At 46.3% G+C, this 23,003-nt stretch overlaps 1 protein-coding gene across 1 annotated transcript in view; it reads left to right on the top strand.

Annotated features, from left to right (window-relative positions):
- The window catches only part of Prosbeta2 (Proteasome beta2 subunit), a 42,222-nt gene extending 26,447 nt beyond the window's left edge, over positions 1–15,775 (top strand). Inside the window, exons 6-7 of the mRNA XM_075693608.1 lie at positions 4,179–4,330; positions 15,605–15,775. Of these exons, the coding sequence (XP_075549723.1) occupies positions 4,179–4,330; positions 15,605–15,725 (273 nt within the window). The 3' untranslated portion in view covers positions 15,726–15,775. The remainder of the gene's footprint in view (positions 1–4,178; positions 4,331–15,604) is intronic.
- Positions 15,776–23,003: the final 7,228 nt, after the last annotated feature.

The raw sequence follows: 23,003 nt of genomic DNA, 5'->3' as shown, positions 1-23,003 counted from the left end.
AAGTGTACAATCATTGCATTCTACCGGTGCTAACATATGGGGCAGAAACTTATAGGGGCCCAGAACCACCCATCGGGCTTGGTGAAATAACATAGTACATGGGTAGCATACATTGCTGTGAACATCTCTGCCAAGTTTTGCTGTCGTGCGTGGAGCTCGCGAGTGAGTGCGAAGTCACCTCTCTCTCAAACGCTCTCTTTTCAACAGAAAACCTGCTCTTCACTCTCTTCTGGACACTTTGTTTCTTAATAAAGCGGATTTCCATGCGTGGCTGCTATTAGTAGCTCTGGTTGGCTATGTGGCGTAGATACCGCTGCTGCCGTTGGGTGCTGCCACAAGTCCACTGGCTAAGTGCACTACGGCGCGCTGAGGACAACCGCATTTGGCTTATGTTTAGCGCGTTGTAGGTGCCAAAATCAGGAGTCGTGGCATCTACTTTAGCATCCAAAATGAAATTTGAACTGCACGCCACAGTGATAGTTGGAAGGCGGAGTGTTGTGGGCACGCCCCACTCCGCCGTAGCCCTCGCAGTGCAAGGCATTGAAGAAGCAACAGGAGCGCAGTGGAGGCCATGCTTGATTGCCAATAACTCTGTTTCTGTGGAGCACATTGAAGCACTTCTTGCGGCAAAGTATTTCTAAAATAAGCTATTTTCACTTCAGATGTCTTTCTCCACTTCGATAAGAAGTGGTTGAGGGCCCCTTTAAAGATTAAAGGGCCCCTGAAATGGTTTGGTCAAATTTTGTAGACGCGTAGGGTACAGCTAAAGTTAATCATTCGCACCACAATTTGTGTAAAGCGTCTCATATTAACCCTTTGAGGGTCGAATTATTTTGAAAAAAACTTTCCCAGGTGGTCAAATTACTTTGTTGCGGATCTTGAATGTACAAAATGTATAAAGTCGGGAATAAATAGTAAAAAAAAAAATAGGAACAGTATTTTCGTGTCGGCATCACTCAGAACTGCAGAATGTTCAATAGTATTTCAGACTGTGGTACTCCTTGAAACACGGGTCTACACATAGCGCCTTATCGCAGTCTGCACACCTAAAATGCGTGTCTGTTCTGCTCTTGGAGCGATGAGTTGTGTTGGTGCACACATGACATCTTCTCTGTGTGTGGCTGCCTTGGGCAGAGTTCAGAGGCACCCTCTTGCATAAGCATGCTGCCGCAGAGAGCGAGAATACCTTGTGAGCGGTGGCGATAAACAAGCTAAGAGCAGCGCCAATCAAGATAGAAATCAACTTCTGCCAGCCCTGCGAGAGCGTGCCGACAAAGAGAAAAATCACGTTTCGTGCGCCTCTGTTGCAATCACGCTGCGGAACCGAAACCGCGAAAGCGCGTTGCCGCTGAGAGCGAGAATACCTTGCGAGCGGCGGTGATAAACAAGCTAAGAGCAGCGCCAATCAAGATAGAAATCAACTTCCACCACCCCTGCAAGAAAGTGCTGACAAAGAGAAAAATGACGTTTCGCGTGCCTCTGTTGCGATCGCGCAGCGAAACCGAAACCGCAAAAGGGGTGTTGCCGCAGTCTGCGCGATGTGCTGAAGCTAGAAATCAGTTTTGTTTATCTCCCCAAGAAGGTAGCACAAATTTCAAACGCTTCTTGTAAGTCCTAAGAGGTGGCAGCACCTCCCAGAAAGCATGCATTGTCATTATGGTGCGAAATTTCAAACGGAGGGTCGAAACCGTACCCGTACGGCAAAGACCTTGCGGGACAGAAAACCACCGCCGTACATGTACGGCAAAAACCTTCAAAGGGTTAAGAGAGCTACGGACGATTAAAAGTTACCCTCCTCCACAGTCATGTATTTTCTTCTCAACTCATTCGCCGAGTGATCGGGGCTAAGCTCCGCCTTCGCTTGCTCTGCATCATGATGGCACGTCCTGTCGTCAGCTTCCGGTTCTCTAGGAGCGAGCGCGTGAAGCCTCTCCAAACTCTTTGCCAGCTGCCTGGCAGTCGACCCCTAGCGAGAGCTATCGAAGCAGCGTGCGTTGCAAGCATTCTGTTGCAGCGCTGAACGTGTCTGATATTCCAATAACCACAGGCAAGCTGGGCATTTTGACGGAATGGTGGAGGCATAAACTTAAACGGATGAAGGAACTTTAGCGTAGACTTACGTGAGCGGCCTGATCAGTCTACACGGTCCAGCCACCTGGTGGCGCAAAGCTTAACCAGCCAAACAAAGCACTAATATTGCTCTAACCAAGTGTAAAACATTTTAAACATTTACAAAAACAACATGTTATAGATTGCGATCCTGCAAAATATTTACACCAGCAGCAAAGAAGAATACACTTCGTTACTACTACTGTGTTTGGTTGAGCACTGTGCCACCAGGTAGGTGGCTGCACCGTGCAGACCATTCACATTTGCACTTCTGCTCATCCCTTGTAACGGCACGGTCAAACGGCCAGGCCTTGTCCCCTTGCGCTTGCGTTTACCCAAATGCCAAACTCGCGAAACGCTATTGTGGTAGTAATCCTCCGGTGTAAAGTGATGGCCGAAAATGCTGGCGCCGATCGGATAGCAACAGTCCGATGCGCTTGAGCCACTCCATTCCTCTGCTGCCTTGCAGAGGGACATGATGTCACAGCTTGACATATTGCCAGTCGCTACGTTTGCAGCCCACAACACCACAAAGGCGAATCATCATGCTCGCGAAAAGACTGAGACCGACACTGACCTCGGAGCTCACGTCAAAACGGAGCACGTTGTAACACAAGCAGACGATACTTGCTGTGTGCCGGAAGGGCTTAAGTGTACTGAGAAATTTTACTTGTGCATTCTCTTTCTGTTACTTTCTTTTTATAGAAACAAATTAACTCACATTCCAACTATTACGAACAACATTTGTTCACCATAAAGTTGGAAAAATTATCAATGACACGGCAGCCTGGGCAGCCAATCGGATTGCTCGCCCTACTGACTTCATTTGGGTGAATAACGTCAAATGGGTAGGGGCGGCTGAAAATTCAGCCTATCAGTGTGCTGCGATTGGCAGCGATGTACATTTTTAAAACCTTATAATAAATTACACGCTTTATGCGGAGCACTTAGATGCATCAATTAATGATCAGAAGGACCTACTCTAGCGAGTCAGTATGTTTGTAGAAAATCGTCAAAATCGTTTCAGGGTCCCTTTAACAAAGAAGCTCTAGAACAAGTTCAGGACTGTGTATAGTGATATGAAAAATGTTAGCCGTAACGTTAGAAGACAGGAGGAGAGCGGTGTGGATCAGAGAGCAAATGGGGATAGCTGATATTCTAGTTCACATTAAGAGAAAAAAAAAAAGGATGATGATGATAATGTGATGGCAATGGTGATAACACTTGCTTTGAGAGTAGGCTGCTCCTGATGTTGCGAGTGTGGTTTTGGTTTCATACCCTATTGTAGACCGTTTTCAGACCAATTTTGTTGAACAAACGTTCATATTAAAATCTGATAAATACAGGAGTTATTCACTTTGAGCTACCGTTTTCTCTTCAGAATATGTCAAAAGCCTGTCAAGAATGGGCATTTTTGGCAGGAGATAATGTGTCTAACATATTCACTTTCCTCTAGCAATGCCAAGATTGATGCCACAGCCATTGAAGTCAGGTGCATGCATGTGTTGACCAGTCATATTTGAATTATTCGGAGAGGGCTATCAAAATAATGAAAGTTCCACTAAAGATATATGAACTGGCCAGGACCTTTGGTCGCGATTAACTGAAAAATTGAATTAACTTAAATATAATTAAGTAACAGAAGTCTGCTGTAGCGCCTTTTAAAATCAAGGTTGTGATGGAATGCCCTCGAGTCAGGGAAGATATAGTAATAATACACAGTGGGTGACCCAGGTAAAATTTGTTGAAAGACGTTTCAGCTCCCTCATGTGATTGTGAAGAAGGCTTCCTTGAAGCTGTCAGTGCTGCGTCTATGAATTACTATCACCACTTTTTTGCCCGCACATCAGATTTGCATTTTCTTCCTAACTCCATTGTTTATTAACATTAAGTTGAAGTGCGAAAATAGGACATAAACAGTAACAAAATTAACCACTCTGCTTTTTGTATATCTTCTCTCTTTCTCCCCCCTAGTAACATGTGTGGATACACACATGCTACTAGTATTAGTGCCTTTGTGAAAAAAGAGTGGATTCTGAGCGCCACATACTTTGTGTACTCTCTTACAGCTGGAAGATGGAAAGAAGTTGGTGAGAGACGCTATTGCTGCTGGTATCTTCAATGACTTGGGATCAGGTGGCAACGTTGATATGGTTGTAATTACTCGTGAAGGACTAACTCGTGCTCGTCCTTATGAGGAAGCAAACAAGAAGGGTGAACGGTAAGTTACAACAGCAACTTTTTTACTTGCCAACAGCTAGTTAATTAATGTAGTGCTCCCGGTACACTTTCACTTAATGCTAAGCTTAAAGAGGTATTTATTGAGTAGTAAAACCTTGTTAATTCGGATCTCACGGAACCGAAATAAATGTCCGCACTAACCGAATGTAGAATTATCGAGGGTATCAAGAAAACAAATAAACAAATGCTTACTACCTCAACACGCTTTTATTTACTGAATGAATTGGCAAACCCTGTTTCCATTTTGCACCAAAGCAGTTTGGAAGCTGCAGTTCTTGTCATCTCGTGACCGATTAGCACTCGCAGCAACGAAGGCCTGGCGACTTCCTTCGCAGTGCGGCTGTGGTGCGCGTCTTCATCCGAGACATTCTGTCCACTACTGTGCGCACATTAAAATTATTATTATTATTATTATTATTATTTTCCATTGAGCTGGTCACGAACAGATGGTCTGTTCATATCAATGTAGCCAGTGCTTTTCACCCTCAACAGCTTGCGGCGTGTTTGTGAGAGTGCGTGTATAGCCATTGCAGAGTCAGAACAAAACTACTGTTTGCTGCAACCGCTGTCAACGAAATTGTGGCCGCTATTGACATAATTATGGATGGCGATCATGCAATTTTGAAGGCGCATGGCTGACGTGCACAGAATAAAAACGAAACTACATACTGTTTCGAGAAACCGCAGTCACTGTTGACACAATTATCAACGGCCACCGCTTAGTTTTGAAGGCACGTGGCTGATATACGTAGAATGACAACAAAACTACGGTTTGCCACAACTGATTTGGGAAAAACTCATAGTTACTATGGATGCAATTATGGATGGTGACTACACATTTATGAAGGCACGCTGTCAACCTGGTGTAATACATGGGGGTAAACGCACGCATAAAGGCTGTAAAAGCACAAATAGGCACAGTGTTCCTATTGTTCACGTATGATTTTCGATGATGACTATGGTGACGCAGGCTCTGCCGCTTTATTTTGGTTGGACAGTAGCGCTGGTTTTGGCTTTTTGTGTTGCACCTTTATGGCACTTCACACTCGGCGAGCTCAAAGAGTTGTCAGAATTAACCACTGTGTGACCAAATACAGTAGAACCTCGTTCATACGTTTTACAAAAAAGAAAATCGAGAAAAAAAAGCGTGCTAAACGGGAGAATGTGCGATCCGAAGTAACTAAAAATATTTGACAGACTCGACTATTGTTCGCATCTATGTAAAGCGGGACACACACGGTCCGATTCGGTGTTCGATCCGGCATCCGATGCACCGGAACGGCAGCTGAAATTGAGGTGTTTTGTCATGCCGAAGCGCCGGATCGAACGCCTGGCATGCGACAAACCGGGCAGCTTTTATCGTCCAACGCATCCGACTATTGCACTGTCATTTGGCCGCAGCCAATGACAGCGCGGCTGGCATGTGACATTCTCTGCGTTCTCTCCCCAGAGGCAGCGCCGGCGGGCCGATTTCTTGCAGTCTTTTTTTTTTTTCTTTCTTGCCGACTACAATTCATTTTTCATACGAAACAGTTACCAGTTCAGTAAAATTATCTCGAACTTGTGCCTGTTCTGCAAAGCAGTGCCTAGTACACTAGTACTGAACTACTGGCAAGATCGGGAGCGGCGATGCGAGGGCATTTCGCAGGCAGACAGTACACACTGACCATCTGAGCGATGCTACTTGCTTGGCTTGTATGCTTGTCCTTCGCAATGACTGCGTCGAGTAAACCAATTGTATTTAATTACGGGCGAACTAAGTGTACAGTGTTAATCATTCTGGCAAAAATAAGCATTCTTTGACGAGCTCAGGCTGGATCGGAAGCGCTGTTGACCGCGGCGTCAGCCAAGCTAATAAGCCTGCCGGCCCTATCGCTGGCTGTCAGTGAAGCCATCAGTGGACAACGCACTGTTGTGAAGTGTTTTGTCACTCACAGAGCCATACTTTTATTGAGTGTTCGCATAAAGCGAAGCAGTATTGTGCAACGTTGTTTATATTGCTTTTCTTGCCATGGATATGAAGTCTTCTGAGCGTACAAGCTGAGCTGCTGGATCTGGGTGGAGCTTACATGCTGCTCGCTCGTTTCAATGCATGTACCGTGTGTCCTGAACCGTCAAATGCTGCATGCCGGAGCGTGCAGCGCCACACGTCGAATCTGACGCCGACTCGTACCATGTGTCTCCTGCTTAAAGAGAAGCTGAAGAGTCTATCGAATTCAATAAGACGCTTATATACGGATGCGGGAACCTTGTAAACCATGCAGGTAAAATTTTGGGCGGGATTTTTCACTTAGGAGCGACGTAATAACCCGGTTAAAATTGCGCTGTCGCTCCGCCCCCCGTCGAGCGCGTGGCGCTCGATGGGATGCGAGCGGAGACCGGAAAGCGCAGCGTAGTGACGTCAGCACGGGTGTTCCGTTCCTTCGCAGCCTCCGCAACCCTGCCTGACCGCTCTTCGTTTCTGCGTGCATGCCGTCATAATCTGCTTCGCTTGACCCTGCATTCCTTTGTTTGTGTATGTAGAGTGGTAGTTGACGTGCACAGCATCAATTGAAGTGGCGGGCCGATCATGCCGGCGTTCTGTGTAGTGTATGGTTGCACGAAAACCAGCGGCCCCGACCATGTTCCATTACTTCCCGTAAGACAAGAAGCTTGCAGCTGAGTGGGAGGCTGCTGTGAATTGAAAGAATTTCAAGCACTCAACAACAACAGTACTGTGCTCTAACCACTTGCGTGACGACGATTACTACCAGAGTTTATCAATGATGCGTGAATGAGCGAAAGTACGACTTGCTGCTAGCAGGCTTTCTAAACACAGCGCGAAAAGGTCGGGGCAACGAACGCACAAAGGCGGGACGAATGTGGCCGGACGGATGGTAACTGTTCTTGGAAGACCTTATGAATACACGAACTCGTCCAAACCTGGATTTTGATTTACTGCTAGCTCCTTCGTGTTAGCACGCTGAACGGAAGGTACATGTTTATCATCTCCCACCCTTGACGCAGGTTTCGTCGCAAACCGCCGTTAATTTTCTATTCGCATGTGTGTTGTGAAACGGCCTACATGCAATGACCATAACGCAGTGCAAGTGTAAAGTTTAAATGTGTTTGAAAGCCGGCGCATGCCAGGACGCTGCACTCCCCCTCGCGCACAGAGAGAAACCAACTGTCTCACGTAGCTGACGGAATTCGCCACCTTTACGGCTCTGGTTATGAGTAGCGTGCAGATGGCACGTTGATGAAGGTCACTACACGTGTTACAAGAGCCGGAAAACTTTTCCCGCGCGTGAACTGTCTGTGTAGATTGCCGACAGCTTTGGGGCAGCGCACAAATGCCAACGATCGCCCCCCTACTTACGTTCCATGAGGAGGCATGCAGGAACATAACAGTACAGTTGTTTACCCGGAAATGGAACTCACTGGAACGCTGAATGCAGCTTTGCAAAAAACATACTCACCAAAGAACATTTCTAACACGAGGAGATGCTAACACTTCGCTTTTGTTCGCGTCGAAAGCACTGCTTGCTACCAGCATCTTTTGCTTCTTGGAGAGGCCGGCTACGTACTTGTAGGAAGCAACGGCAAACTCCTCAGAGAAACGCCACCTCTCGAAATTTACCATTACCGTCTCACCAAACCACAGCGCAAACCATCTTGCACCATACTTCATGTGTGGCAGCAGCTGTCGGTCCGGACGAACACCATTGTTGAAGTCACGAGGCGCCCGGCCAAGGCGCGCGAGCTGCTCCGAGTCTGCTGCTGCACTTTTCGTTGAAATAACATCTGTTTGCACTTTCTTTCGCTCAATTTCGATGCAATATTCGAATTCAGAGGGTTGAAAACCATTACGTACAGCTCTTCACTCATTTTTTCTGGGAAACTCTTCAGCTTGCCTTTAATGCGAAGCGTCGCGCGGCTTGTTGCAGCAGAGGGTGCCGATGCACGTTTAATTGTGCCCCCTGGGTCAATGTTTTATATTGCAGTTTGTAGGAGTAGGAAATTATAGAAAATTCATGAGCACCTACAGTAAAAATTTATTAAAAACAATATTTTCTTTCAAAAACATGTTATACGCACGAGCAGTATAAGTAAAACCTCATTATTCGACCCTTGTTAATTTGGAAAATTGTACGTTTCGGACTCGTCCTCTGGCCCAATCAGGCATATGTATTGTTTAAGGCAATCAATCGCTCGCTCTTTTGGATGTGTTTGGCCACACATCGGTTAATTAGGACAACTGTCAAAGCTCAGGCAGTGCGGAGTGCCGCAAATGTGCGATGCAAAAGAGCAAAGACAATGCTAGCATCCAACTGAAACGAAGCGGCAGAGTTTGCTTAGCCATACTCATCAGCGGAACTCGTACATGAATGACAGCAACACCGGAACACTTCGTCCCTATTTGTGCCTTTAAATCCTTCTCTTGCATTTACTGCCATGCATAACACCGCGTTGGCTGTGTGCCTTTATAGCTGTGTAGTCGCCATCCATGACCGTGTCAGTAGTAACCGCGGCTTCTTCTGCAGTGGTTTTGGCAAACAGTAGTTTCGTTTTGACTCTGTCCACTCGTCGGTTGCATGTCTTCAAAACTGCATAGTCGCCATCCGTGATTGCATTCATAGCAACCGCGATTTTCTCTGCAGTTGCTGCACCAAACGGTAGTTTCGTTTTGACTTGGTGCATGCGTTTGCCGCGTGCCTGCAGAACTGCAGGGTTGTCATTCATGATTCCGTCAATAGCGGCTGTGGGTGCGTCTGCAGCAGTTACGTCCGCAGTGGTTGTGGCAAAGAATACTTTCGTTTTGACTCATTTGCAAAGCTGTCAAGGACAAAGAGCACCAGCTACATTGTACAGTCGGCTCCCAATAATGTGAAGTCGCTAAATTGGAATTGTCGGTTAATTGGAAGTGAAATGGGGGTCCCGTTGGTATTGCATGCAATCCAACAGAAAAAAACACTCGGTAATTGGAATCTAGAAGTCTAAAATATTGTTTGATTAGAAGTTATTTTCAATTAAATGCCTGGAGGCGATCATAATGTTTGATAAATTTTCTATTTTTAATGTGCAAAACAGCTTTGTGTGCCACACAGGCATCATTAGCATCGCAGCTGACCACAGCGCCACAGCTTATGAAGCTTCAACGTTAAGCACCAGGGCCGTTGGCATCGCAGCTGACTACAGCGCCGCAGATCATGAAGCGGCAAGATTAGCCTTGTGCTACAGTGTACATGTGCAAACAGCACGCTCCGGGCCTCTCCGATTGTTTCCTCCAGTGGGTTTGGTAGTTTCAGGTGCAATGAAGTTCCACGCACATTTTGGGTGCAGTCGCGACAATGGCAACTCGCGGACCTTATCGGACGCTTGACTTGACGACGAAAGTCAAAATTTCGAAAGAAGTTGAGGAAGGAGGCACCACCAAGTAAGGTATTGCATGGAAGTTGGCATCAAGACAAACGCTCTTTCAAACTTCCTCAAGAACAAGCGCTCGATACTCGAAGCATTTGAAAATGATCAGTTCAAAATTTCTTGTAAGAGAATGCGCACCGACGCCCACTCTGAGTTAGAGCAAGCACTGCTCATTTGGATTAGGGAGGCACGAAGTAACCATCTCCCGCTCAGCGATGAAATCGTTGGAGCGAAGGCCTTATCGCTTGCTACAATGCTAGGAATTGAGAACTCCGCTTCTTCTGATGGATGGCTGACACGCTTTAAGCAATGTCATGACCTGGTGTTTAAAAGCGTGAGTGGAGAAAGGGCATCCATCAACAAGGAAACATGTGCAACATGGAGAGAAGCAAGCTTCATGAGTACTTGAGCGAGTATCAGCCGGAAGATATCTTCAATGCCGACGCGACGGCACTTTTTTTCAGAATGTTACCCGAGAAGATTTTGACCTTCAAGGACAATGACTGTGCTGGAGGGAAACGCAGTAAAGAGAGAGTGTCTGTTCTGATTGCGGCGAACATGACTGGCACTGAGCGATGTCGCCTGCTGGTAATTGGTAAGGCCGCCAAGCCTAGGTGTTTTAAAGGTATCAAAACGCTGCCCGTCAACTGTGCATTTAACAGGAAGGCTTGGATGACGGCAGACATATTTAAAGACTGGCTAATTAAACTGGATCGCAAGTTCGTGTCGTCGAACCACAAGGTATTGTTCCTGATGGAATAGTGCAGTGCCTACATGAATGTGCCGCCCTTGACTGCCGTCCGCATCGCTTACTTGCCAGCCAATACAACATGGGTGTTACAGCCCATGGACCAGGGGATCATAAAAAATGTAAAGGTATTGTACCTGAATCATCTTCTCCAGCGGATGCTATTTTGTGTCAACAACTATTGTGTATGCTATTGTGTATGAACAGTCATCCACATGCCGGCGCGAGCGTGGGGTCGCATTAAAGAGGAAACCATCGCAAACTGAATCAGGGCCTGTGGTTTCTTTGCAAGTGACGCAGGAGATGATTCGTCTTCCAGCGGGGGAAGGGGGGGGGGCACACACAAGTGAGCTTAACAACAATAGTCTTCAAGCAGCTCTCAGCGACATCCCTTTCGGAGACTAAGTTGCCATTGAATGCACTGTAGAAACGTGCGGTGCGCTGATGGACACTGAAATCATCGAAATTGTTTGGCCCAACGAGCCTAGTAACGGAGGTGACATGGGCGACGACATTGGAAGTGAGCCACAACCGCGGGCTGCTTATGTAGCTGCGGGCCTTGCTCTCGCAGCGGTTTTTTGCTGCAGAGAGCAACGCCGAGGAAGCACTCGGGCACATCTACAGCCTCCAGAACTTGCTATCCGCAGCAAGATTCTGCAAGCAGAAGCAGACGGCAATAACATTTTTTTTTTCATAAAGTCTGCTTTAAAGTAAATATGCCCCTTTTTGTTCGCTGTGGTTAATTGGAAATTCGTTTAATTCGAAGTTTTTCGCGGTCCCCGTGAACTTCGTATTAAAGGGCCCCTGAAACGGTTCGGACAAATTTTGTAGACGCGTAGGGTACAGCTTAAGTAGAACATTCGCACCACAATTTAAGTGAAGCGTTACGTATTTATGAAGCTACAAGCGATTACAAGTTACCCTCCTCCCTAGCCATGCTTATCCTCCTCAACTTGTTCACCGAGCGATAGGGGCTAAGCTCCGCTTTCACTGGTTCTGCGTCACGATGCGACGTCAGGTCGTCCACTTCCGGTTCTTTTGGAGCCGGCCCCCGCCCGCGCAAAACCTCTCTGCTAGCCACTTGGCCGTCAACCCCAAGTGAAAGCTATCGAAGCAGTGTGCGTTGCGAGCATTTTGTCGCAGCGTCGAACGTGTCTGGTATTCCGATAACCACACACTAGGTGAACATTTCGACGGAAAGGTGGAGGCATAAACTCAAGCTGATGAAGGAACTTCAGCGTAGACGTACGTGAGCTGCCTGATCGGTCTCCACGGTCCAGACACCCATTGGCGTAGAGCTTAACCAGCCAAAAAAAGAGCTAATATTTCTCTAACCAAGTGCAAAATATTTTAAACATTTACAAAAACAATGTGTTAACAATTACACTCCTGCGAAAAATTTACATCAGCAGCAAAGAAGAATACATTTTGTTACTGCTACTGTGTCTGGTTGAACTCTATGCCACCAGGTGGCTGCACTATGCAGACCATTCACATTTGCACTTCTGTTCATCCCATGAAATGACACGCAAGGGGACACGGCCAGGCCCTGTCCCCTTGCGCTTGCGTTTACCCTAATACCGAACTTGCGAAATGCTATTGCGTTAGTAATCTTCCTATGTAAAGTGACGGCCGCAATCGCGCAAATCCTGGTGCCGATCGGATAGCAGCAGTTCGATGCGCTGCAGCCAGTCTGCTCGTCTACTGGCTTGCAGAGGGACACGATGTCGCAGCTAGACATATTGCCAGTCGCTACGTCACTTGCAGTCCACAACGCAACAAAGTCGAATCATAGTGCTCGCGAAAAGACAGACCGACACTGACGGCAGAGCTCTTGTCAAAGATGGAGCACGTTGTAACACAAGCAGACGACACTTGCTGTGTGCCGGAAGTGCTTAAGTGCACTGAAAAATTGTTCTTGTGCATTCCCTTTATGTTACTTTCTTTTTATAAAAACAAATTAACTAACATTCCAACTATTACGAACATCATTTGTTTATCATAAAGTGGGAAAAATTATCGATCACATGCCTTGGTCAGCCAATCGGATAGCTCGCCCCACTGATGTCATATTGGTGATTTGCGTCATAACGGTAGGGGCGGCTTAAAATTCCGCCGCTCAGTGTGCTGCGATCGGCAGCGATGTGCATTTTTAAAACCTTATAATAAATTACACGCTTTACGCGGAGCACTTAGATGCATCAATTAATGATCAGAGTGACCTACTCTAACGACTCAGTACATTTGTAGAAAATCATCAAAATCGTTTCAGGGTCCCTTTAACGGGAGTCGACTGTAATGGATCGATGATCTGTTGGCGACCAGCTCACTGGCGAAAAAAATAATCAGTATGTGCACGCAGTAGTAAAAAGCGTGTCTTAGATGGAGACGCGCCGCAGCCTCACTGCGAAGGAAGTCACGAGGCCTTCGCCACTGCTAGCGTTAATCAATCATGGGATGACAAGAATTGCAGTTTCCGCACTGCTCTTGTGCAAAATAGAAACAGGATTTGCTGATTCATTTAGTGAATAAAAATGTGTTGGCATAATAAGCATTTTATTGTTTCCTTGATACCCTCGACAATTCAACGTTTGGTTAGTTCGGACACGTTTTTTCGGTCCCGTGAAATCCAAATTAGGTTTTACTGACATACACAACCACACCATAAAATAAGAGATCGAGCAAAATATTTACAGCAATATTTATGGTTAGAAACATATCCCAAAAGCATGTTTCATGCACCGACTGTATTTATACACAAATGCCTGCTGCTGTTCGATATATAGAAAAATGTCAAGTATTTTTTAGAATATGGCACTCGTTGAAGCAGGGCTCAGCGCCCCGCCTTGTCACAAGCAACACACATGAATCTCATGTTGGTCTTTGCTTCGGGCACCGGCTCACAGTCGCGCACATGTGGCACCTGCGTAGCGTGCGGCTGCCTTGTGCGAGTGGAAAGCTACTGGGAACATGATAGTGGTGGCCGTAAAAGACAATAGCATCGCTTCTATGCAGACCTTGGAGGTAGCAGACGACGCGCATGCGACCACGTGGGTGAGCGCCTGAAGGTAGGCTAGTGCGAATATTCAATATCTTCAAATACTCAATTGAATATTAGCTATTCGCCTCAGCTCGAATTTGAGTGTTTGAAGTATTCATAACAAATTAATGTAAATTTTCTTTTTCATGTATAAGCCCCACGCCCAATTACACCACCCTGGAAAGAGAAAAAATCCATGTGTATAACCTGCAGAATTAACTGTATACAACCAAATCTTTGTGCAACCAGTCTCCATTCATAGATGCACAAATAATCTGCAACATATCTTCGGCCAGTGGCTCTGTACTCCACCTCTTCTGCGACACTGATGAAAGAAAACATTGTGCTGAAGGTGTTTTCACATCTGCGCAGGCCGCATACGGCGGCAAACTGTGCCGTATAGTTGTTTTCACAGCAGTGCAAACTGCACTGTTGTGAAACCGCACGAGGTGAAACTCGCACTGCCATGAAGCCACACCTCAAGTCGGAAATTCGCATATGGCTTGCAGCCTGATTTTACTGTTAAATTAAAAGAATTTTGTTGCATGATATATGATCAAAAATATGAGAAATTTAAAATGCGTATAATCGACAACTTCAATTTTGGTGAGCAAGCTGCATCGCTTAGCTCATAACCAAGACAGACGACTTCGTTTACAGTTGCCTGCTAATTTCTACTGCTGCTTGATTATTCAAACATATTATTTGCAGCGGCTGTACGGATTCCCAAGAGCCGTATGGCCACTATGAATAAGGTTGCGTCGACACAGCGCTAAAACATAACTTTGGTGGCCAACACCAGACAAAATAGTGCTGGTTTTAAAGCCAAGCGCCAAGGCAGGCGTGGCAGGTAGGCCTAAACCGTCGCTGGAAGTTTGTGGCTGATCGGGCTCCAAATCATATGTGCAGGCTGGACTCGGGACCGCAAAAGTGGAGAGCGTGCCTACCAATTTTATTTGTGCACTTGCAGAATGGAATGTGTTAAGCTTGCGTGTAGACGGAAATCAAGCTGGATTTGTGCAACACAGTATAAAGTGCCGGGGTCGTGCAGTTAAGGCCGCATTTCACAGCATCATAACAACAGGGGAACGTGAAATGCTGCAGTGGCCTCAACCACCACAACATTTTTGGTAGACTGAAGCACAACAGTGAGAAAGAGCCTGTAAACAATCTTTTTGTGCTGCTGGAGTTGTAAGAAAGGTTGATCTTGAATTTTTGCACAAAAATGTCTGAATAACAGCACTTCGAAAATAAACTGATTCCAGAGATTAACCTGTTGTTTTTTGTGTTTTTTTGTTGTTGTTTTTTTAGCCAGTAAAGAACCAACCTAAATTTGTCACCGTTTGGCTCTTTTGTCAAGGTTTTATGAAAATCTCAAAGCTATTTGAACTATTCGCTACCCGCTGTGGTTCCGTGTAGTGGCTTTGGTGTTGCACTACTAAGCCCAAGGTTGCGGGATCAAATCCCAGCTGCAGCAGCCGCATTTAGATGGGGGCAGGGTGAAATGGAAAAATATCTGTGTACTATGCGTTGGGTGCACGTCAAAGGACCCCAGGTGGTCAAAATTAAACCCACTACGGTATGCTTTATAATCGTATCATGGTTTTGGCTTGTAAAATCCCAGAATTTAATTTGTTGTTAACTATTTGTTTTCGAATTATTCTGCTATATAATTACTATTTGCTTCGACCTTGTTTGAACATAAATTGATATTTGCACAAACCTACCCGAAGGTAAACAAGTTTAGTTGTGTGCCCCGGAGAGTGGAAATGCAATTTTAAATGAGTTTGTGTGACTGAGTAGCAATGGCAGCACCTCACAGCAACCAGTGGTGTTGAATTCATGCAAAATATCAAACATAAGATCAGTGCTATACATGTACAGCAAAAACCCTCAAAGGGTTATTCTTGTACAACAGTTGCTGTTGTGCAAAGCTCACAATGAATTTAACTTAATTGCAGTTATTTACATTGAAAAATACTTTATTGAATTCTTTGTTTTGTCATCTTCGCAATGTGCCATTTATTGTCACTGCTAATTGTCATTGTTCCATTCTTGCACAGACACCTGAGCTACAAGTTCAAGAAGGGTACAAGTGCTGTCTTGGCAACCAAAGTAGTTCCCATTGAGGTGGAAGAGACAATTGTGAAACACACAGATGGTGAAGCCATGGACACTGCCTGAGCGGAATATCATTTGCACTGTTTGAAATAAAGAGGTCTTCAGGTGTACAATAGTGTTGTCTTTGTATATACGTCCATTGTTATGTTTGGCATATTCGCCAAAGATAGTAGACCGAAGTCATTGCAGTACTGATGTCGAACAACATTCCACCGAGTCAACGTCGACACTGATATGCTGAAAGTGGCAGCAAATTAGAGGTCGGCGTGAGAGAGATGGCCGAGATTTTTCCAGAACTTCAACAAAAGATGCCAAGACCTGGAGAAACTTTACCTTCTGGTGAGCTTGGGCCATTGACATCTCCCCAGTCGTCAGTGAAACACTTGCTCTGGTATGCTTGCATTCCCCTTTTCAGGATCAGCTTGGGGGCAGTGTGTAGGCTTTGTGTCAACCTTCTCCCTGGAGGCAGTGTGCTGTGCCAATACGAACCACCGGGCTGGTTGATTGGAACATTATGAATTTTCATAGCAAGTGATCTAGGGAAGACTGAGGGTATTTAAGAGACATCTTCAGTATACGACGTGTGCTCTCACAGAACGATGCACTCTGCTCTAACAGGTAGCCTGTAGCTGTGTGCTGTGTGTACTGTGCTCGATGTTCCTGCCAGTATGGGTATATTATGCCTTTTCCTGTAAATAAGTTTGCCCTTTTTCACCCACGTCAATAAACCCCCCGTTCTATTCCTCCAACCTCCTGCACTCGTACTCATTGCCTAGTTGGCAACGCTTCCCATGAAAGTTCGAACGACAGTGCAGGCCCACTTAGCCTCTGTGTGACAATCTGGTAGCGTAGGCCAGCCACCCATTTCTAAACGCACCGGTGGCGTAGGCTAGAGAGCTACCCTCAGTTTGATGCCAAGACTCCAAGACCACAATACCTCCAAATCCTACACCATTTATGAAACAAAATTGTGCCCTGGTTGTCCACACTAGCATATCAGAGCGCAGCTCTTAGGCGCCCGTTCCAGGGTTGAGTGTCGCCGTCCCTCGGTGTAACCGTGCAAACGCTGCTGGCATGTTCGTCGTCGTGGCTGTGATGCCACTCATGCCAGCATTCCCATACTGCACCTCCCTCTGCGAAGGTGCTGACAGCACTGGCCCACTGCCAGTCGGTGCGGTGATTTCGGTCTCAAATTCCTTCCCTCAATATATTGCGCAATGAAAACCTGTATAGAGCTGTGCTCAAATTTCGCATTAGGGAGTATCGTAACCATTGGATGTTTTTGTTTTACATTACCAGGCTGTATTTTTTTTTTCAAGCAAATACCATATTTACTTGTGTAAGCTTCGCCAGTTTCCCTACTTTGGAGTGCAAAAGTTTGAAAACAAGTTTCACCAAGCGTTGCACGCATACCCACATGCTGATTAATTTCCGCAAGAAGCGAGTACTACGTGGCACTATATTGCCGACAGTGACATCATCCCCACCGTACTCCACATTTCGCTAGAGTGTAGGCTGTGTAGGTGCTCAAAATCTGCATTGATTCCTTATTCTACAACCAAACCGCAACTTTGTTTGCAGACAAAGTGATGCTGGCTAGGTCTAGCCAGTGGGTGTGGTGGGCGGCAAGCCGTTGCTGGAAGTTTAACTTTAAAATGTTTGTAGCAGTAGACCACGTGTCTTAGGGGGCGACCAGCAGGCAACTACCGTGAATGCTTACCAAGTTTGTGCGCTCACTCCCGTAGGCATGAATTAAGCCAATAAAACCTCAAACTGATATTGCACAGCACAGCCCAACATTGATAGTGATGTGGAGTCAAAATCGCATCCGCTTTATGACAACCCGCAATGCACAGCAGCCTCGGCCATAGCTTAATTTATAGAATGTCGCATGCAACATGCGGAGGCTTAAAGCGGATGGATGGATGGATGTTATGTGCGTCCCCTTTGGAACAGGGCAGTGGGTTGCGCCACCAAGCTCTTGCTATTGTACTGCCTAATGTCCTACCTAGGTTAAACAATCAAAAAAGAAAAAAAAAACGAACTCCCACAATCAAACTTTCTGAACCCCTATTGCGAACTGTGCTTTTGTATGTCTCCGTTTTTTGTCGTTTCCTTACTTCCACCAATCCTCCAATCGCCTCTTACGAATCCCTATTGCGGACATGTTTACTTTTCCACTGCTTTCGCTGAACCCAAGGGCTTCAAGGAGGCCAGTGGTGCTTAAGTTGACCAATGGGTAGATGTCTTCACATTCTAATAAAACATGCTCCATAGTTTCCCTAGCTTTACCGCAGCAGGCACATGCTTCTTCCTTCGTATATCTCGATTTATAGGTGCGTGTTCTAAGGCATCCCGATCTCGCGTCGAAAAGTAATGAGCTTCCCTTTGAGTTATCATAAATTGTTTCTTTCCTGCTTTCGTTTTTTCCTCTTAAGTAGTTACTCATGGCAGGTTTCCTTTCCACTGCCGCCACCCATGAGATTATTTCAGCCTCTCTGATTTTCCGCTTGACGTTCTTTGTTGCTGTGTTGCTCACCCTACAGGCCCCATACTTTTCCTCCACTGTGAATCAATGTTTTTCCTGTACAGATACCTCAACACTCTCCCAGCCCATTTGTTTTCTTCCATATTCCTCAGTCGTTCTTCATACTAATTTTCCTGCGAGCTTCCCTCACTTAAAAACTAGTCCAGCCCGTATCACCCTGCACAGCTTCATTTGTAGTCTTCCCATGAGTGCCCAATGCGAGGCGTCCCACTGACCTTTGGTTCACATCAAGTCCTGATTGTACCCCTGATTTAAAGCAAACAACTGCATTTCCAAAAGTAAGTCCTGGAATCATTACACCTTTCCACATACCTCGGAGGACCTCGTACCTATTGTATCCCCATATCGTTCTGTGCTTCATTATGGCTGCATTTCTCTTCCCTTCACTGTTATTGTTTTTTCCTGTGTTTCCATATATCTATTGCGTTCGTTTATCCATATACCAAGGTATTTATATTCTGTTACCCAACGTATTTCCTGGCCCTGTATCGCCACTGTTTACTGTTTTCATTAAATACCATAACACCTGGTTTTCGAACACTAAATTTCGAACCTAAATTGTTGCCTTCCTGTCCACACGTTGCAAATCACTTTGCTTGTTAGCTAGCAACACAATGTCATCCGCATAAAATAAACCTGTAAGCTGCTTCTCTACTACTGTACCCTCCTGTTTGTATGAGAGATTAAAGGCAATATCACTTCCTTCTAGCACCCTCTCCATCCTCACCATGTACAGTGCTCACGGAATGAAACGCGACAGCGAGCATTTGGTAGAACCCTGCATATGTGCAGAGAACTAACTCGAGAGTACCATGCCATGTCGCTAGGAATCTGGTCACCAAAGGTGACTCGGACTCCGATCTAAGTGTACGCACCAAAATTATGTCGATGTGACATGAACTGCAGCTAGTGGAAACAAAAGTGTGCACATTAGTTAGACCTAAATTGACGCGTTTCATTCCGTGAGCACTGTACATCATAAACAGCAGTGGGGATAAAGGGCACCCCTGCCTCAGTCCCGTGTTGATATGAACTTTCTCTTCGCTCCTGATCCCGTCCCATTCGACGCAAACGGTATTTTCTAGGTAAATCTCTCAAAAGCTGTCGTCACCTAAGCCTTCCCCTTTCCAGAATATCGCACAAAATGTTGTTGTCTACGTTGTCATAGGCTCCTGTAATGCCTAAAAAGGCCACATATAACGGTCTGCTTTCTACTTTTGATATTTCAATACACTGAGTAAGAACAAATAAGTAATCATCTAAACGCCTACCTATTCTGAAGCCATTCTGAAGTTCTCCCAAAATGCCATTATTCTCTGCCCATGCTTGAAGCTTTAATTTGATTGCCTGCATTGCTAGCCTGTATATTACCAACGTAATGGTCAACGGTCTATACAAGTGCATTCTTTCTCCCCCTTACCTTTATAAATTAAATTCATTCTACTTTGTCGCCAACTGTCTGGTATTCGTCTATCTTTTAAAGTTTTTTTTTCCACTGCTTTCACCAGTGCTTCCTTACTTTTTGGTCCTAGTTCATTAATCAGCCTACCGGGAACCTCGTCTAGCCCTGTGGCTGTGCGCTTAGGAATTTTCTCTCCGGCTTTCTTCCAATTGAAATTTGTCAGCACCAGCTCCAGCGGAGGCTGTGGGTTCAGCGCACACTGGCGGCAAGTTCTTTTTTTTCTTTCAAGGTTATTTTCTTTATTCACTCATTTTATTTAAAGGAGGCAATTTCCCCAATGCTTTCTGTGGCTGTGCTGTCAGCTTCATGCGGTTATTACTAACAATAAATTACCGCAGTACTCGCGGTTCCTTCAATTATTGCTCATCACTTTATGTAGTAATTAATATACATTGAATTTCTTTTTTTCTGTGTGATATACAGACATAATTTGATTTGCTAAACTTGCTTCCTTCAGACTCATTAGGTAACATCACTTCACATACAGTAGAACCTCATTGATACGACCCTGTTACGTACGATTTCGCAACGCCAACGTTCGTGATCGGGAACACAATGACCCAGTAGAGCTACGCTTATTTTTACTGGTTCATACGTTCCTGGAGGAGGAGGAACAACTTTATTAAAAACATCAGTCAATGAACGTGAAGAGGGATGCTTCTCCCCCTTCGCCCCTAGCCGTCGGCTGGAATACCTTGAGACACAGCAGCAGCAAGGGCTTGACCGATGATGTCCTGCTGGACCTTGGGATCTGGGCTGCGGAGCAAAACCTCCCAGGATTCTAGAGTGCGCGAGCTATCATGCTTAGACGGACATGTCCACATCATGTGAACCAGATTTGCAGCCTCATCACAGAATTTGCACTTTGACCTGAATACTCCTGGATGCCACTTGCTGTAGAGTACGGGGTTTGGAAAAACCCCCGTCTGTAATTTTCTCCACATAACCTCATCTTTCTTACTGAGCCTTCTGTCCGCTCCCGGGTAAATTTGTCGATTTAGTCTGTAGTGTGCTGTGATTTCCTGGTAGGCGCGCATATCCTCTTTTCTGTTTATAGTTTTGGTGGTTTGGGAGCTTTAGGGGGTCGACCGGTAAGTGAGACCTCGGGCGACCGAATGAGCCTCCTCGTTCCCTCTAAGTCTCTGGTGAGCTGGTGCCCAAACGAGCACTAGCTGCCTGGGTCCTCCTTCCCTGTTTAATATACGGATGGCAGTCTCCGTCACCCTCCCCGATTCGTAATTTCTCACAGCATTTTTGGAGTCGCTGATGACCACATTTACCCCCCTTTGGCTGAGGGCCAAGGCTGTGGCTACTTCCTCAGCTTCAACCGTCTCGACACCACTGACTGTGCAGCACGCCGCCGGTGTTCCATCTTCTCTAACCGCCACGGCCGCGTGTGCCGCTTTGCTGTCATATTCTGCAGCGTCCGTGTATAGGATGTCCTGTCGACCAGTGTATCTAGCTTGTAATGCCTCTGCCCTGTCTTTACGTCTGCCGTCGTGAAAGGAAGGGTTCATGTTTCTGGGTAGCGGAGGTATTTTTATCTTGTCCCTGATCTGGGTATATCTCTTGAGCGCACTTGCTCATGTTTGGTGTCGTCGCCTAATTTCTCTAAAATTTTCCTCCCTGTTTTAGATCCAATTAGCCTTTGATGCTACGCGGTAACAGCAGCCTCAATCAGTTCCTCGAGAGTGTTCGACACATCTAGCTTCATAAGTTTGTCAGTGGGCGTGTTCGGGGAGTCCGAGCGCGACCTTAACACTTTTCCTAATAATGATTTCGAGCTTGTTCCGTTCTACAGAACTGAGCTTGAGGTAGGGTGCCACGTATTACACTATCCTAGTGGAAAACATTTTTTCGGCACCGATGTTCAGTAAATCGCCGAACCGCGATCGTATGATACAGTAATTTTTTTCCCGGGTCGTCGCGCACGCCGCACTCGTTGCTATTGCCGCCAAACCTATTGCGATAAGCATATTCACCTGTCTACATGTTCAACAGCGCGCGGGACGTATAGGGCCGTAGGTATAGCGTACTGCGCACTTTTAGTAGGCGATAATCCGATCGTGCCGCCGTTCCCTGCTTCAGGCGGCGCGATGTGAACGTCACGTTTCGCTTCGGCGGCATCCGGCGTCGCCCACCAGCTCCATGTTGTCTCAGTTTCCCGACCATGTCTTACAAAAAAAAAAAAAAGAAAAGTCGCAGTTTCACCCGAAAGCGAAGCAATGATTGCGACAGCAAATGGACAGCTATATGAAGTAAGGACAGTAGTTTTATCGGCCGTAAAAACTTGTAAACATTCACTTGCTAACTAAATTAACCATGGTGTCACGTGTGCACAAGCAAACATGGACACATCTCGCTCGATAACCGCGGAAACACGCTGTCAAAACATATCCTCTATGCTAAAAACACTGGAGTGAGGAAGCCGGCAGAAGCAGCGAGCGAATTGACCTTCGTGCTGCCTCTCGCTTCAACGCGAACTAAGCGTAGAGAACACGGCGCACACGAAGTTTTGAGCCCTCCGTGCACCTATAGACTCTGTACTAATCGCAGTTTGCTTTCAAGATATAGCCCGCGTGGCGGCGCCATACGGCGCAGCCGCGGGAGTAGAACCCCCCCTCCCCCGCCCTCTTTCAGGCGCCTCGCGCGCGACCAAAGATCGCTTTCAAGATAAGGCCTGCGCGGCCGCGCCATACGCATCAGCCGCCGGAGTAGAACGACCCCCCCCCTCTCCCAGGCGCCTAGCTCGCGGCCGAAGATCGTTTTCAAGATTGGGTCCGCGCGGCCGCCATACGCAGCAGCCGCCGGAGTAGAACACGCTCCGCCCACTCCCTCACTTACCCTCTGGTGCCTTGCGCGCGACGGAAGACGGCGCGCGTCCTCTCCACTTTCCTCCCTTGCATGCGCGAGATTGAGCCGCTTGGTCGGCTTACCCTCGCGCGCTTTGACTCGAACATATAGCATAGGGTGCGATGTTATCGCCCTTTGCCTTTATACGGAACATCACGACGACGGTAGAAATACGCCTGCGGTGTCCATTTATAATTACTATCGCAACAAAACTGCACGATAGGAAAACAACAAAAGGGGTCTCAGGCCGCCGAAGCCCCACCAGCTCGATGTGCGTTGGTGTCTCGTGCGCAATGCTTCTCATTATGTAGATGTCTAATACAGTTTAGGCCGTCAATTTTTTTTAGTTTCTTCGCATCGTGTTTTCTTGGCTACTAGCTTTACTCTCGTTTTTTCCCAAAACATATGAATGAGGTTCTACTGAATACACAAACTGCACAAAAATTTTAAAAAATATATGCAAGTGCCACATATCATG

This window comes from Dermacentor variabilis, chromosome 1 (assembly GCF_050947875.1).
Source record: "Dermacentor variabilis isolate Ectoservices chromosome 1, ASM5094787v1, whole genome shotgun sequence".
Classification (NCBI taxonomy): Eukaryota; Metazoa; Arthropoda; class Arachnida; order Ixodida; family Ixodidae; genus Dermacentor; species Dermacentor variabilis.
This window is presented reverse-complemented; position numbering and strand designations above follow the sequence as displayed.